The following is a 12,614-nucleotide window of genomic DNA, read 5'->3' on the forward strand; positions in this document are numbered from 1 at the left end:
GCTATATTTTGGGAATGATTGGAGTTGAAAACAACAATTAGGCTTGGTGACAAGGACTTTCCCTCCCCTTTGCTTCTATGTTTTTCTTTCTTCCTTGATTTGGGATCTCATATTATCAAAATAAAGATGAGGACATTGCATAATTTTGCCAGTCAGTTTTGACTCCATGAATGTGTCACTCAGGGAAAACTAAACGAGAGAGAGAGGGGGGGGGAATAGAGAGCAATGCATATGCATAATAGAAGGGAATTGTTTTTACTTATAGTGTTGCCTAGCCAAGGGTGGGAAGGTATTTCTCAACAGGGCTGAAATGTTTCCCAGATGAGAAGGTTCAGTATCGTTATCGTGTTTGTTTCTCCATCAAGGACAGCCTTATTTTTAACCACTTGCCTGCCTGTCAAAGACAACAAGCTGCATTCAGGCTACTGAGGTAGTATCTAGAGGGAAAGAGAGAAAGACAAAGAACTCTCTCTCCCTCTTTTACACTCAGGCAGAAGAAACAACTCTAACCTTTTTCTTATTCATAAGAACAATTGGCAAAAGAGTTTCAGAGTGCTCTGCCTGTATTTATTCAAACCCAAATTTCCGTATTTTGGTGCATAAACATTTTGCATGGGATGTGTTCTTAAAATGGCTGCCCCTACTAGGAGATACTTGGTACAAATACCACCTAACAGATAATACAAATATTTTCAGCACTATTGGGGCTTTGTGTGTGGTTACATATGAGTTTTAATGTTAACTTCTTTGACAGTTCTGAAAAATTTCAGAAACAATAAAATAAAAAGATGTGATTATCTAGAGCACTCAGTGGATGAAATAATGCATGACTTGGATGCAAACAATTGCAGTTTTTAATAAGAAAATTTGCTTGAAATATTCATGTCTTTTATAGCTGAACTTGGAGACTATGACCCTGCTGAGCATATCCCTGACATAGTATCAGAATTCAGGTTTGTGCCGAGTCAAACTGAAGAGATGGAACTGGCTATTTTTGAGAAGTGGAAAGAATACAGGTAACAACTCCCAAATGGTTACTTTCCATTCTTGGTTTCTATCCAGTTGCCTTGTGGACTACCACTGTATGCATCACTCCCTCTTAATGAGGAAAAATCGTATTCAGTTCATATCTACACTTTCCTTAATGTTACCATATTTGGTTTAGATAAGTTAGAATTCAGTACAAAACCTATTTTCTCAAACCCTCTGTTTTATAATAAAACATGCATAACTGGCCTTTGGTGATAATCAAAACTGTACAGACCAGTACTCTTTAAGTTTCATTTCTTTATTCTATAAACACTTGCAGTTCTCCATTTGTGTGATCCTTCTGTAATCTCTTCTTCATATTCAGGCATGTTTTTTTTAATATTCTGTGATTTTTGTGTAACATAAATTATTTCAGGGGGCAAACACCAGCACAGGCAGAAACAAATTATTTGAACAAAGCAAAATGGCTGGAAATGTATGGAGTAGACATGCATATAGTCAAGGTAAGTTTATGATTACAAGCTTTGAGAAATGATACTTTTAGTAATGAATTAAAAATGTTAAAATGTGGGAAAATGAGTGAGCTGCTTAATTAATCATACAGTCTACATTATATTTATTTATTATTTGTTTATAGTATTTATATTCCGCCCTTACCCCGAAGGGGACTCAGGGCGAATCACAGAACACATATACGCCAAACATTCAATGCCGATTATAACAATGACAAGACAGACAACAGATAGAGGTATATATAGACGGTAGAAGGTAGATGGGATCTCCTACTCATACAACCTACTCTACTTATCTAATCAGCTTACTAAAGGCATCTTGATTATAGTAGCCAAAACCTGCTGGGCATCTACCATAAAGAGTTATGGCCAATGCTGCTGCTTATAATGACTGAATGCTGTGCCTGTAACATACTTTTACACCAATTGTTCTGGAGAAGAAGAATCATGTTATTTAAACTTATATTGAGAATAAAATAAAGTTTTGAGATGGAATGTAGAAGTTGATATTTAATATTGTATATAGTATGCACAGAGAATCTGATGAAACCAGTAGGAGTCTTCTTCCAACTAATGTAGTTAGGATGAGTTGGAAAATGAACATGATACTGCTTTTACTTCTCTAGAATAAAATAAGCAAAGTGTTTTATAATGTCATATTTTTGTTTCTAAAACTGTTTCTAAAATTTGTCAGCATAGCTTACATAAGACTTAAGAGTGGTCAAATGTGTGCTAATAAAAACAGTCAAAACTGTAACAAATTGAAATACAGAGATGGAACATTGGGTAATAAATGGAACCATTATGGTGCCGTACTTTGAGTATTGGACTACTACTCTGGAGGCCAGGGTTTCAGTCCCCACTTGGCCATGGAAACCCACTGGATGATCTTGGGCAAGGCACATTCTCTGACCCTCAGAGAAAAAGACCCCCCCCCCCCCCCGAATAAATCTTGCCAACAACCCCTGATGATAAGATTGTCTCCATCAGCCAGAAAGGCACATAATGACAAGCAAATCATCTCAAGGATACGGGGGTTGACTATAATAGGATGCATAGTTCCTGGAATATTTATTAATTGGGGTATCCGACTTTCATAATTTATTGATATTGGAGCTGTATTTTAGTGTAGTTGGATTAAAGTATTTTGTAGTAACATGAAGTCATATTTGTAGGAATATTCTAACCTAACTTCCATCACTGTTAGGCAAGAGATGGTAATGATTATAGCCTCGGACTAACACCAACAGGCGTTCTCGTGTTTGAAGGAGAAACCAAGATTGGATTGTTCTTCTGGTAAGCTAGATAGCTTATAGTTATTTTCAAGTGTAGGCAAGAATCTCTAACCCTTGTAAGAACTTCTAAAATACGTTGTATTACCATTCTCTGTATTGTGGTCCAAAAGGGCTCTTGGTCTTTTGTAGTGGTGAGGAACCTCTGTATGTAGATGTTGGACTCCAACTTAGTCGTAGCCAATATGACCACTGATCAGGAATGATGGGAATTTAGTACAGCACTGTCTAGAAGATCATACATTTACTATACTTGGTCTATAGTAAATGGGTGGGCTAATTCTTAACGGTGACCATAATAACTATTTGATTTGGGTGTTTGAGAAATATATATAGAAAGTAATTCTATTTGCCTGAGTTTTTGTGCATGTATACTACATTATGATATAGTTATATTATATGGGGATGATGATAAAATACTAGGTGATTTTTTTGAGTAATTAATACTCAAAGGGGACTCAGGGTGGCTTACATGGGGCCAATTACTCATTTAGACTAGTTTTTCCATCATAAAAGTGTGTTTTGGGAGGAGGGAGAGCAAGACTAGGCTAACTGTGGTACCTCTTATTCATAGTTCTTCTTGAATTATGAATTAAGGTTTGATTGCAGCAAAGTATAATAAGTATTTATAAGTATTTATTCCTGCTTTTGTCCTTTTTGCTCCTTTTTACAGGCCAAAAATCACAAGGCTGGACTTTAAAAAGAATAAGTTAACACTAGTGGTTGTTGAAGATGATGAACAGGTAGAGGAAAAGTCTTTAACTCATTTGTTTTCTTTTGAAAAGAAATATCTGTTGCAAAAGTACATTGTATTCTGGCATATTTAATTAACTTATACATGCTGAATCCTAGCAAAAACCAATTAAAGGTGGGTTTTAATATAGGTATCCATGTCCATCCCACATGAATATTCTGCACACACAGTTATCTACACAGAAAGTTAATTTTGGCTAATATACTCTAGAAAATAGTTTCTGCCAACCTTATCTCAAAATAACTGCAATGTTTTTGTAGTTCCCCTCCAGTTATGGAGCAAGGTACACACTATGAGCGATTAACATTTTCAACCAAGAGGATATTAGCTATTAGATGCAGATTAAAATCTGAGTTAAATATTATAAGATTAATTATGAATATACAAGATTACCAAAGGTCACTATATTACTGAAGATTAAGAAATATAACTTTGATACAAAATGGGGAAATTTATTATTTTAGCCTTAGTAAGGTTGGACTGGTAGTTCTAGAAGAGCAGGATATTATCTGAGAGAGCTGAGAAAGTTTGATTTGTCAAATATGAAAATGGGAGAATTGGGTTTTTTGAAAGAAATATTGAAGTCTTGCATTCTATAGGGAAAATAACCCAGTGAGGTGATAGTATATTGCAAGGTTATAGTAAAGAGATGGATACATTGTCTACTGTTCATGTTATATCTCTCAAATTCTGTCTCAGAATATAAAATTCCTTAAAAGAGTATTGTCCTTAGATTTGTAATTTTCCCTACAGTGTTTTGTAACAATCCTTGGTGTTGGCACAGAGTCATGAATAATCTTTCATTTCCATTTTTTTTCTGCTGCTACATTCTTTCTGAAGTCCTTGCTTGTATCTCTTTTCTTTCACAATGCTGCTATGTTGTTCATCTCACTTTCAGGGAAAGGAGCAGGAACATACTTTTGTCTTCAGGCTAGATCACCCAAAGGCCTGCAAACACTTGTGGAAGTGTGCAATTGAGCATCATGCCTTCTTCCGTCTCCGTGGACCTGTCCAAAAAGGTTCCAGTCGATCAGGCTTCATTCGGCTGGGGTCACGGTTCAGATACAGGTCAGCAATCTCTTCAGTTCAGAGCCTCCTTCCCTGCGTTTCTGAGATAATGCATTGGACAGGAACCTGGCCTCTCATTCACATCTTTAAAGGAAAGAGATTTGAAGGGATTGTAGGCATTGCACTTTTACATGGCTGCCACAAATGTTTTTTCAAATGTTGTAAACCAAATAAGAACAAACTCCTAGATATCATAGCTATAGCAGAAAGGGATAACAATGTAGATTGCCCACTGACTGCAAGTGGAAAGTTTTCCATTATTTGGTATTGTCTACTGTAACTTTACCCAAAACACGTAGATATCTCCTTTTAGTTTGGCTTCTCTTTCAACCAACAGCAATTACAATTGAGGCTGTGTCTTCTCCTTACCTGATCTCAAATTCTTGTGAAGCAGTGAATTTACCTGTCATTTTAGATTATAGATTTAGCTATCATTTGGATTTTGGAATAAATTATGTAGCTGCAGGTGCCCTAAAGTTTTGTTCTAGAAGTTGGGAGTTTTTTTGTAGGATAGAATATGTACAACTCTGATTGAGAATGTTCCTTTTTGTTTTGCCCTGTTTCCATTTCTATCATTCTATCTTTCTTGACCCTGTCTGATCTACATATTATGGAGTCAGATAGTAAGCATGTACTTAGATTTTATAAAGAGTCCCCCTTGAAAGACTATTTAGACTGAGAAGCTAAGACCATTGTTTGTAGTCAGTTATAACAATTTAATCATCATAAATGCTTTCTCTTGTTCTGTTATTTTATCTTTCAATTAATCTAGTGGGAAAACAGAGTACCAGACAACAAAAACCAACAAAGCCAGAAGATCAGCATCCTTTGAAAGAAGACCTAGCAAACGATACTCAAGGAGGACATTACAAATGAGAGGTGAGCTGATCATAGAAAGTGCTACTGTATTTCATCTGTTGGCTTATGCTAACCCAGTGGAGCATTAGTTTTTATCTGAATACCTGATCCTCACACCATATTAGAAACTTGTTTCAAAAAACTAAATGATCTTTCAAAAATAGTTTTATTGCTTGGCATTATATAAGAAATGAGGTATAACATTTGTGATAAACTTGCTCCAATTGAGTCTGTGGAACACTTGTCCTGATATTTAGAATCCTATCCAACGCTACTAACTATAATACTATTAACAGGGTGATGATATGGATCCTTTCCTGTCTTACTAACACCATTGTGACGTATTCATTACCTAAACTGACCCCAAAACCCTAATCCCTAGGAATCCTGGCACTCGCCCTGCCCTTGTTTCTCCAATTATTCTCTTGCTAGGTTGGGTTACTGGGTCTTAGGGTGACCCCTTAAATGTGGACATATGGGTGTAGTTTGTATGGGCTCTTTAGTTTTGAAATGTGTGGCTTGACTCCAATTTGAGCCAGAGGCAATTTTAAAATCACAACAAGAATAGAATTATTATTCCAAAAAGCAGACTTTGATCTTTCAATTTTATGACACTCAGTAATATGTTATTTTTGTTTTGTGCTTTATTACAGCAAACACAGCTAAGTCTGAAGATGCTAGGTAAGAAGGCACAATACATCTTTTAAAATAAATATTACTTCTCTGAATATTTTGTTGTAAAGTCATCCATAAGCTTACCTGATCATCAGCGTAGGACTATCTGGAAAATATCTCTTGATTAGGATAGCAATACTTAACTTTTCATGCTTGCAGATCTTTTGAGAGCTGCCCAGTCATGTGAATTTTTCATGCAACTATTTCAGAAGACTAAAAATATACATAAGGTTTAAGATGGGGGGAGGGGAGTACAGCTTTTAAGATTCCCTGATATTTTGAACCTAAATGTCATAAAACTGTCATTCCATTGCTAGCAGAAGCAAACTTAAATCTTGTAGCACAGCTGAGGTCAAATTGCAGCCCTTATTGCAGGAAGGCACCTTTAAGTAGTTAGAAGAGATTGAAGGAAACAAAATTACTTAAATTGTCCCATGACTTGCAGACTATAAGACACATTTTCTTTTTCTTTTGTAACTGGACTGTTTCACAAAATACCCCTAACATGCTTGTTTTTTTGGTGGGAGGAGCTCTCTTGTCAGTACTCATGTAATGTATTTGAATTACCTTATAAAGCTTATTCTGTGGTGACGGTATGCACGTTCTAGCAGATTCAGGCTTCAGAAAATAATTTTCTAATTCATTTCAATCAAGCTTCTTTTTTGAAGAAGACTTTTGGAATGCATCTGCAATCATTTTGAGCGGTTCTAATTGCAAGTGTAAATGATTTTCATTATTCAACATTATTATAAGCATCCCCCTTTCACAGTATATTTTTCTAAAATTTTACAGTACTGTTTTTACAGTTAGGGAAGAAGCAGACACCCTGATTTGGGACAGAGTGGGGAATCTTAACTGCCTTTCTTTCTCCGGTCATTGTGGTGTTAGAGTAACATGACATGTTCACACTTGAATTTGCCTTTGTGTGCTAATTAACATTGCTAATTAAATTTTTCACAGAAAATCATGGGTCATCCATGAATTGTGTGCTTTTTTGTATTTTGATTTTTAACATCTGCTTTTTTGGTTGCAAAGTGTGATTCCTAAACTTTAAAAAAAACCAACCAAAGGGAGTTAGTTCCAGGAGATCCAAAGCCCTTCAAGAGATAGCTTGACGAAATTGGATGCATTTGAAAAGTTTGTAGAGGTCACAAAATTCAGGGCTTAGCAAGAGACACATTTTAATAATTTCATCTTATGGTTGACATCTCAGCTTTAGTTTACAGCACTTCTACTGTTTCTGTGAGATTTTTTTTCTGAATTGTTTCATAAGATTTGCTTTGTAATTGCTATAAAATCTTTAGTAATATTTTTGCCGCGTCAAATTCTTCACTAAAGAAAAATCTGTGCAAGAGACGTGATTGATGTATTCACAGCAGGTTTTTAAAAGGTTCCCTTACTGTACTGCTTGAAGCTGGTTAGGTTTTGAAACTTACTGGTAACTGTTCAGTCTTTGGGAAATCAAACTGTTATATTTTTCTTTCAGCCTTCCAAATAATGTTTTCAGCCAAAATAATGGATCACAGCCGGTAAGTCTGCTGAATCTACTTAATTAAACTGTGATCAAAACACAGTGGCTCTGGCCTCAGAATTAATATAGGACAACACAGAAGCAAGTGGAGACCCTTTCATTATTTTGGCTTCTAGAGTTTTTAAGTTAAAAGGGAAAAATACCATACAAGCCTGCCTAGTCTTTCTCCCTCCAGGTTTCTTGAGCGAACAGACTCCTTTCTAAACCCTTTGGCTGATGCCTTCCTGTGCTCCCAATTTAGATGCTATTGGTATAGAAAATCTGAGATCCAAAGGGAATAAATACCAGATGCCTTTTTGTTCTGAGATTAACTGGACTGACTGGTGGGAGTCAGTCATGTCAGAGAAGAAATTCTCTTGATTTAACCAGGAGAAAATAGAGAAGGATTAGAGGATTTCTTGTAATACATCAATTTATGTCATCTAAAACATTTTCTTCCTTTATATTTTGTCTTTTAAAGACCTGGAGTGCAGTGACAGTCCTACCTTCTATAATGCCAGTTCCCTCTGGCCCAGTTTTAGTTGAAATAGAAAATCTTCCCAGGAGTCCTGGAACTAGCCAGCAAGAAAAGAAAAGGTATGATTTCAGGTCCCGCTTTGCTCTGCCCTGGAACAAATGAATCTCTTCTTGCAAGACTGCTATTTCAAACTGCCCTGAGTCCCTCTTGGGAGAGAGGATGGTCTAGAAATAAAGTTTTATTATCATTATTATTATTAGTATTATTATTATTTCAAGTACAATTGATCTTAGACATACTGTTCATATTTGCTTCTCCTGAAGATAAATTTTATTTCTACGAATCAGTGCATGATTCTGATCTTAATCTAGGTAGTTTTATTAGTTCCTCATTTAGAGTCACAACATTACTTTGATATTATGGATTTAAATTTTGTATTCTTACAATAGTATAGATTGAATGGGCTTTTCCATTCTTCAGCCAGGTTTGTGCTCACAGCACTAAGAACAGTTATTAATATGGGGAAAATGTCTACTGCATGGATTTCTTCAGTGGTCAGGAATGGTTGCAGATAAGAGCTTGCTTAAATTAATACTTTTTTGTGATGATCCAAGCTCTAGCTACCTATTACGATAAGACCATATAACTTAATACCAGTAATACCATCTTTTCCCAAAGCCCTGACTTTTTACTGACTTTTTACTTCAAAGAGAGTCTTTTAGTGACCTTAGAGGAATTCTGGTTCTCTTAGATGTTTTGAAGCACAGCAGCAGCATGCTGCAAAAGACTTAACACTCTTAATTCAAATTGCTCATTCTCAAGACCCATGTGTGTCTGATAAAAATGTGAACTTTTGCTTTTATACTACTAGTACTGATATTGTAAATATAGAGCGTAATACAGTTGTTAAATGAATATGTTGCATGTAAATATAGCTATATTTGTTGACTTTAAAATGCTCTCAACCTTGGCTCTGTGTTTTATATTTCTTTCTTAATTGCAATCAAAAAGCTGCTTTCTTTTCTTTTTTGCCCTCAATTTATGTAGCTTCTGAAATTGGAGGTTTTTTTTGCAAACATCTTGGTTGATCAATGAGTTTCTTCCTCCCCCCATTGGTGGTTGCTTATAAGGTGGCGGTATTTATTTATTTCCTTCTCTTTTGCCTGATCAGTATGATTGCTTGTTTTGTGTAAGCTCGGTATCACTGCTGTGCACATGCTTATAGGTAACATCCTCACGTATATCTATTCGACTCCAGCTCCAAACAACTCTAATGGCGCTTTTACAGCATTATCACAATTAGTGCTGATAACAGCTCCCAAGAAGATATATAGTGCATAGCTATGACAGTACTGTGAATTTCAAAACTCTGGCAACTTTAATTTTCTCCTTATTGCTGCTAAGACAATAGGTCTTTTATTCAGTGCACTTGCAAAGACGGATGTATATTATCTTTTCTAAAATTGGTTTTATATGTATCACTTCCCTACATGAGTATAATGTGGAGTTTTACAGTGCATGATGTCACATGTAGCTAGTGAATTTGTCTGTTTCATTTAGTGTAACTATTTTAAGGAGCCACTGCTAATCCTGGCTTCTCAATATGCCAGCATTTTGAAATGTTAGTATATCAGGCTGTGTTGTCTTCAGACGATTGTCTTTCATATAGGAAAGAGTGTCTTTACAAACTTCAGAGAATGTTTCAGATTATGGATGCTAATGGTTCCATCACATACAGACATGCACTGACACACATACATCTGTGTGTGTCCATGTTCTAGGTATTCCAGTTGTGAGTTGCAGTCATCTCTTTGAGACATGATTTTCCAAAGAAAGAGTTGTAACTGCAAAAAAGATGCACACTAAATAAAGCTTTTTTAGAACAGGCCTGTACAACCTGTGACCCTCAAGGTGTTTTAGACTTCAGCTCCCAGAATTTGGACAAGGTGGCTAGGGCTTCTGTGAGATAGAGTCCTCAACACCAGAAGTGCCACAGATTGTGCAGGCCTATTTTGAAGACACAGAGGGGCTGTATTTTCGGAAGCTTTAGTCTAAGTTTAGCTCTAGAGGAAGGCCAGTGCATAAGGTAATATGTATGCGAATTGACTCTAGATTACCTTGATGAAGAGGAATGGAGATTTCCTTACCCTGAGTGACAAATTGATCTCTTAAAGCAGGGGTCCCCAAACTAAGGCCCGGGGCCCGGATGCAGCCCTCCAAGGTCATTTACCTGGCCCCCACCCTCATTTATAATATAACATTTTTATATCAGTTTTAATAATATATTATATATACATATGATATTGATAATATTATTATGTTATACAATGTAATACTAATAATAATACCATATAATAATATTAATTACATGTTATATATTACATATAATATTACAGTATAGTGGTATAGTTCAATATAGTAATATATAATGTTAATATTGTGTTATGCTAATAATATAATATATTGTATGTACATACAGCTGCTCTGAGTTCCCTTCGGGGTGAGAAGGGTGGGATATAAATGTAGTAAATAAATGTAGTAAATGAATAAATAAATAATTTTAGACTTAGGCTCGCCCACTTGACTTGAAGGCACACAACAACAACAACAATCCTAATTAACTTGACTATCTCATTGGCCTGATAGGTTTATGTTGGTTAAGATTGTTTTCATTTTAAAATATTTTATTGTTCTTTCATTGTTGTTGTTTTGCACTACAAATAAGACATGTGCAGTGTGCATAGGGATTTGTTCGTATTTCTTTTTCAAATGATAATTTGGCCCCTCAACAGTCTGAAGGATTGTGGACCGGCCCCCTGCTTAAAAAGTTTGAGGACCCCTGTCTTAAAGAATATCAGACATTTTTCCGTTTTAGGGGTAACCATGCAATTTGTGCACTTTCACAGGTTGCCATTCTCAGAGTTAGGGAGTAAGAAATAATTGTTTGGAGCTGTACAGTCAATCAAGTGTGCTGCATTCAGTGTGAAGTCTGGAATGAGATTTAGCTGGATGCATTGATGGAATGTATGTCTACCTGGAGGAGAGCGGCTTGAATGTCTTGGTGCTGCCTGTGGGCCATTCCTTAATCAACCTCTTATCCCCTTTAATTGGTCTGTTCCCATAGCTCGGCTTTGGTCTTGTTCCTGTCATTCTTTTATCAGCCTTCTTTAGAAAACGTTATTTGTGTGCAAAATTGTAATACCAATAGTTCATGATGTTTTTTAATTGGGTTAAAAGATCAGTACATTTTTGGAGTTGCTTCTTTGCATGTATGGAAATTTGAATTTGTGTTTTTTGTGTTTCTTTAGAATTGATGTTTCTCTCAGTTTTGAGCTGCAGAGCTATCAGTGCCATTCAAAACTTTGGAACAACAATGCTATCAATTCCACGAAAGCACAGTATAAAGCAGCACCATTCAAATATTTTTCTGTGCATTCTTCATTTAGGTTAAGCATTTATAGTAGACAAAAACACTGAAAAGAAGAGGAAATGAAATTGTGAGATTAGCTTTTCCGTTAGTGTAGCTAGATTGTAAAGGTTAATTCTTTTTTTCAAGACACACTATTGAGACCTGAATAGTGAATTTAAAAAATGGACAGACTCTGTCTTCTGAAGTTTGCTGCTGACCATAATCTGCTGTTCTCAGTATGATTGAACAAACCAGTTGCAAGCCTCATGAGGAAAAAAAACCAATAGATATCAAATGGGTAGCTGGCATAAATAGTATATGGATTGTTTTCTACAAGTGAAAAGATGAGGAGATAAACATAGTATTTGATACATTGTAATACACTCTTTTTTCATTCCTGGAAAGAGGTTGTAATCATATTACTATGCTAATGGAAAAAATAAAAGATCTTTCTTACACCTTTACAACTAACAACTTTCATTTGGTACAAGATTTCACATATTGCAGCCCATTATATCAGAGGCTTAAGAGTGTTGTCTCAATTGGTAGATTATTATACATACAGATTTACATACATACAGGTGAGATTGTAATTGGTAGATATTAGAAGTGGGAGTAAAATGCAAAAAGTTACATCATGACCTTGTCAATTATTTATGTGGTAAAACAAAAGTATTTGCATGAATAAGCTCTTTAATACGATTTCTTGTAATAAAAGAGCTCAGTCCATATTCAAGCCACAGGAGGTATAGAACTGAATCTCTTAAGGAGTTCTTGTTCACAGAGTTTGCATTGGTATCTGTCTTGAAATTCTTAGGCAAGATCACCTGCAAATTATAGATGAGTTTCCAAGGAAGGCTGCTCTAAACTCTTTAAACAGTGAGGAAATATCGCCATACTATATTCTCATTTCTGTAGTCAAGATTTTAGTGACTACTTCTTCATAGTTTGGACTGTTTCTCCTATATAGAATTCAGTAGCATAGGACAAGTGAGCTTGGGGCGGTTAGGCTTCCCGTGCTCTTGGGATAGCTTTATTAGGTACTATATTGCCAGAGTAGATACAAGA

The 12,614-nt window shown here is 35.7% G+C and overlaps 1 protein-coding gene across 3 annotated transcripts in view; it reads left to right on the forward strand.

Annotated features, from left to right (window-relative positions):
- Positions 1-12,614, forward strand: part of epb41l5 (erythrocyte membrane protein band 4.1 like 5) — a 77,017-nt gene that overhangs the window by 39,248 nt on the left and 25,155 nt on the right. For 2 of the 3 annotated variants that reach the window (XM_016994036.2, XM_008109926.3), the window contains 9 exons: positions 896-1,016; positions 1,406-1,493; positions 2,710-2,798; positions 3,468-3,537; positions 4,447-4,616; positions 5,389-5,495; positions 6,128-6,155; positions 7,636-7,678; positions 8,141-8,256. In XM_016994036.2, coding sequence (XP_016849525.2) covers positions 896-1,016; positions 1,406-1,493; positions 2,710-2,798; positions 3,468-3,537; positions 4,447-4,616; positions 5,389-5,495; positions 6,128-6,155; positions 7,636-7,678; positions 8,141-8,256 — 832 coding nt within the window. Of the gene's footprint in view, positions 1-895; positions 1,017-1,405; positions 1,494-2,709; positions 2,799-3,467; positions 3,538-4,446; positions 4,617-5,388; positions 5,496-6,127; positions 6,156-7,635; positions 7,679-8,140; positions 8,257-9,184; positions 9,268-12,614 lie in introns of all 3 variants that reach the window. The other variant, XR_010001852.1, reaches the window with a different exon arrangement.

This window comes from Anolis carolinensis, chromosome 1, assembly GCF_035594765.1.
Source record: "Anolis carolinensis isolate JA03-04 chromosome 1, rAnoCar3.1.pri, whole genome shotgun sequence".
NCBI lineage: Eukaryota > Metazoa > Chordata > Lepidosauria > Squamata > Dactyloidae > Anolis > Anolis carolinensis.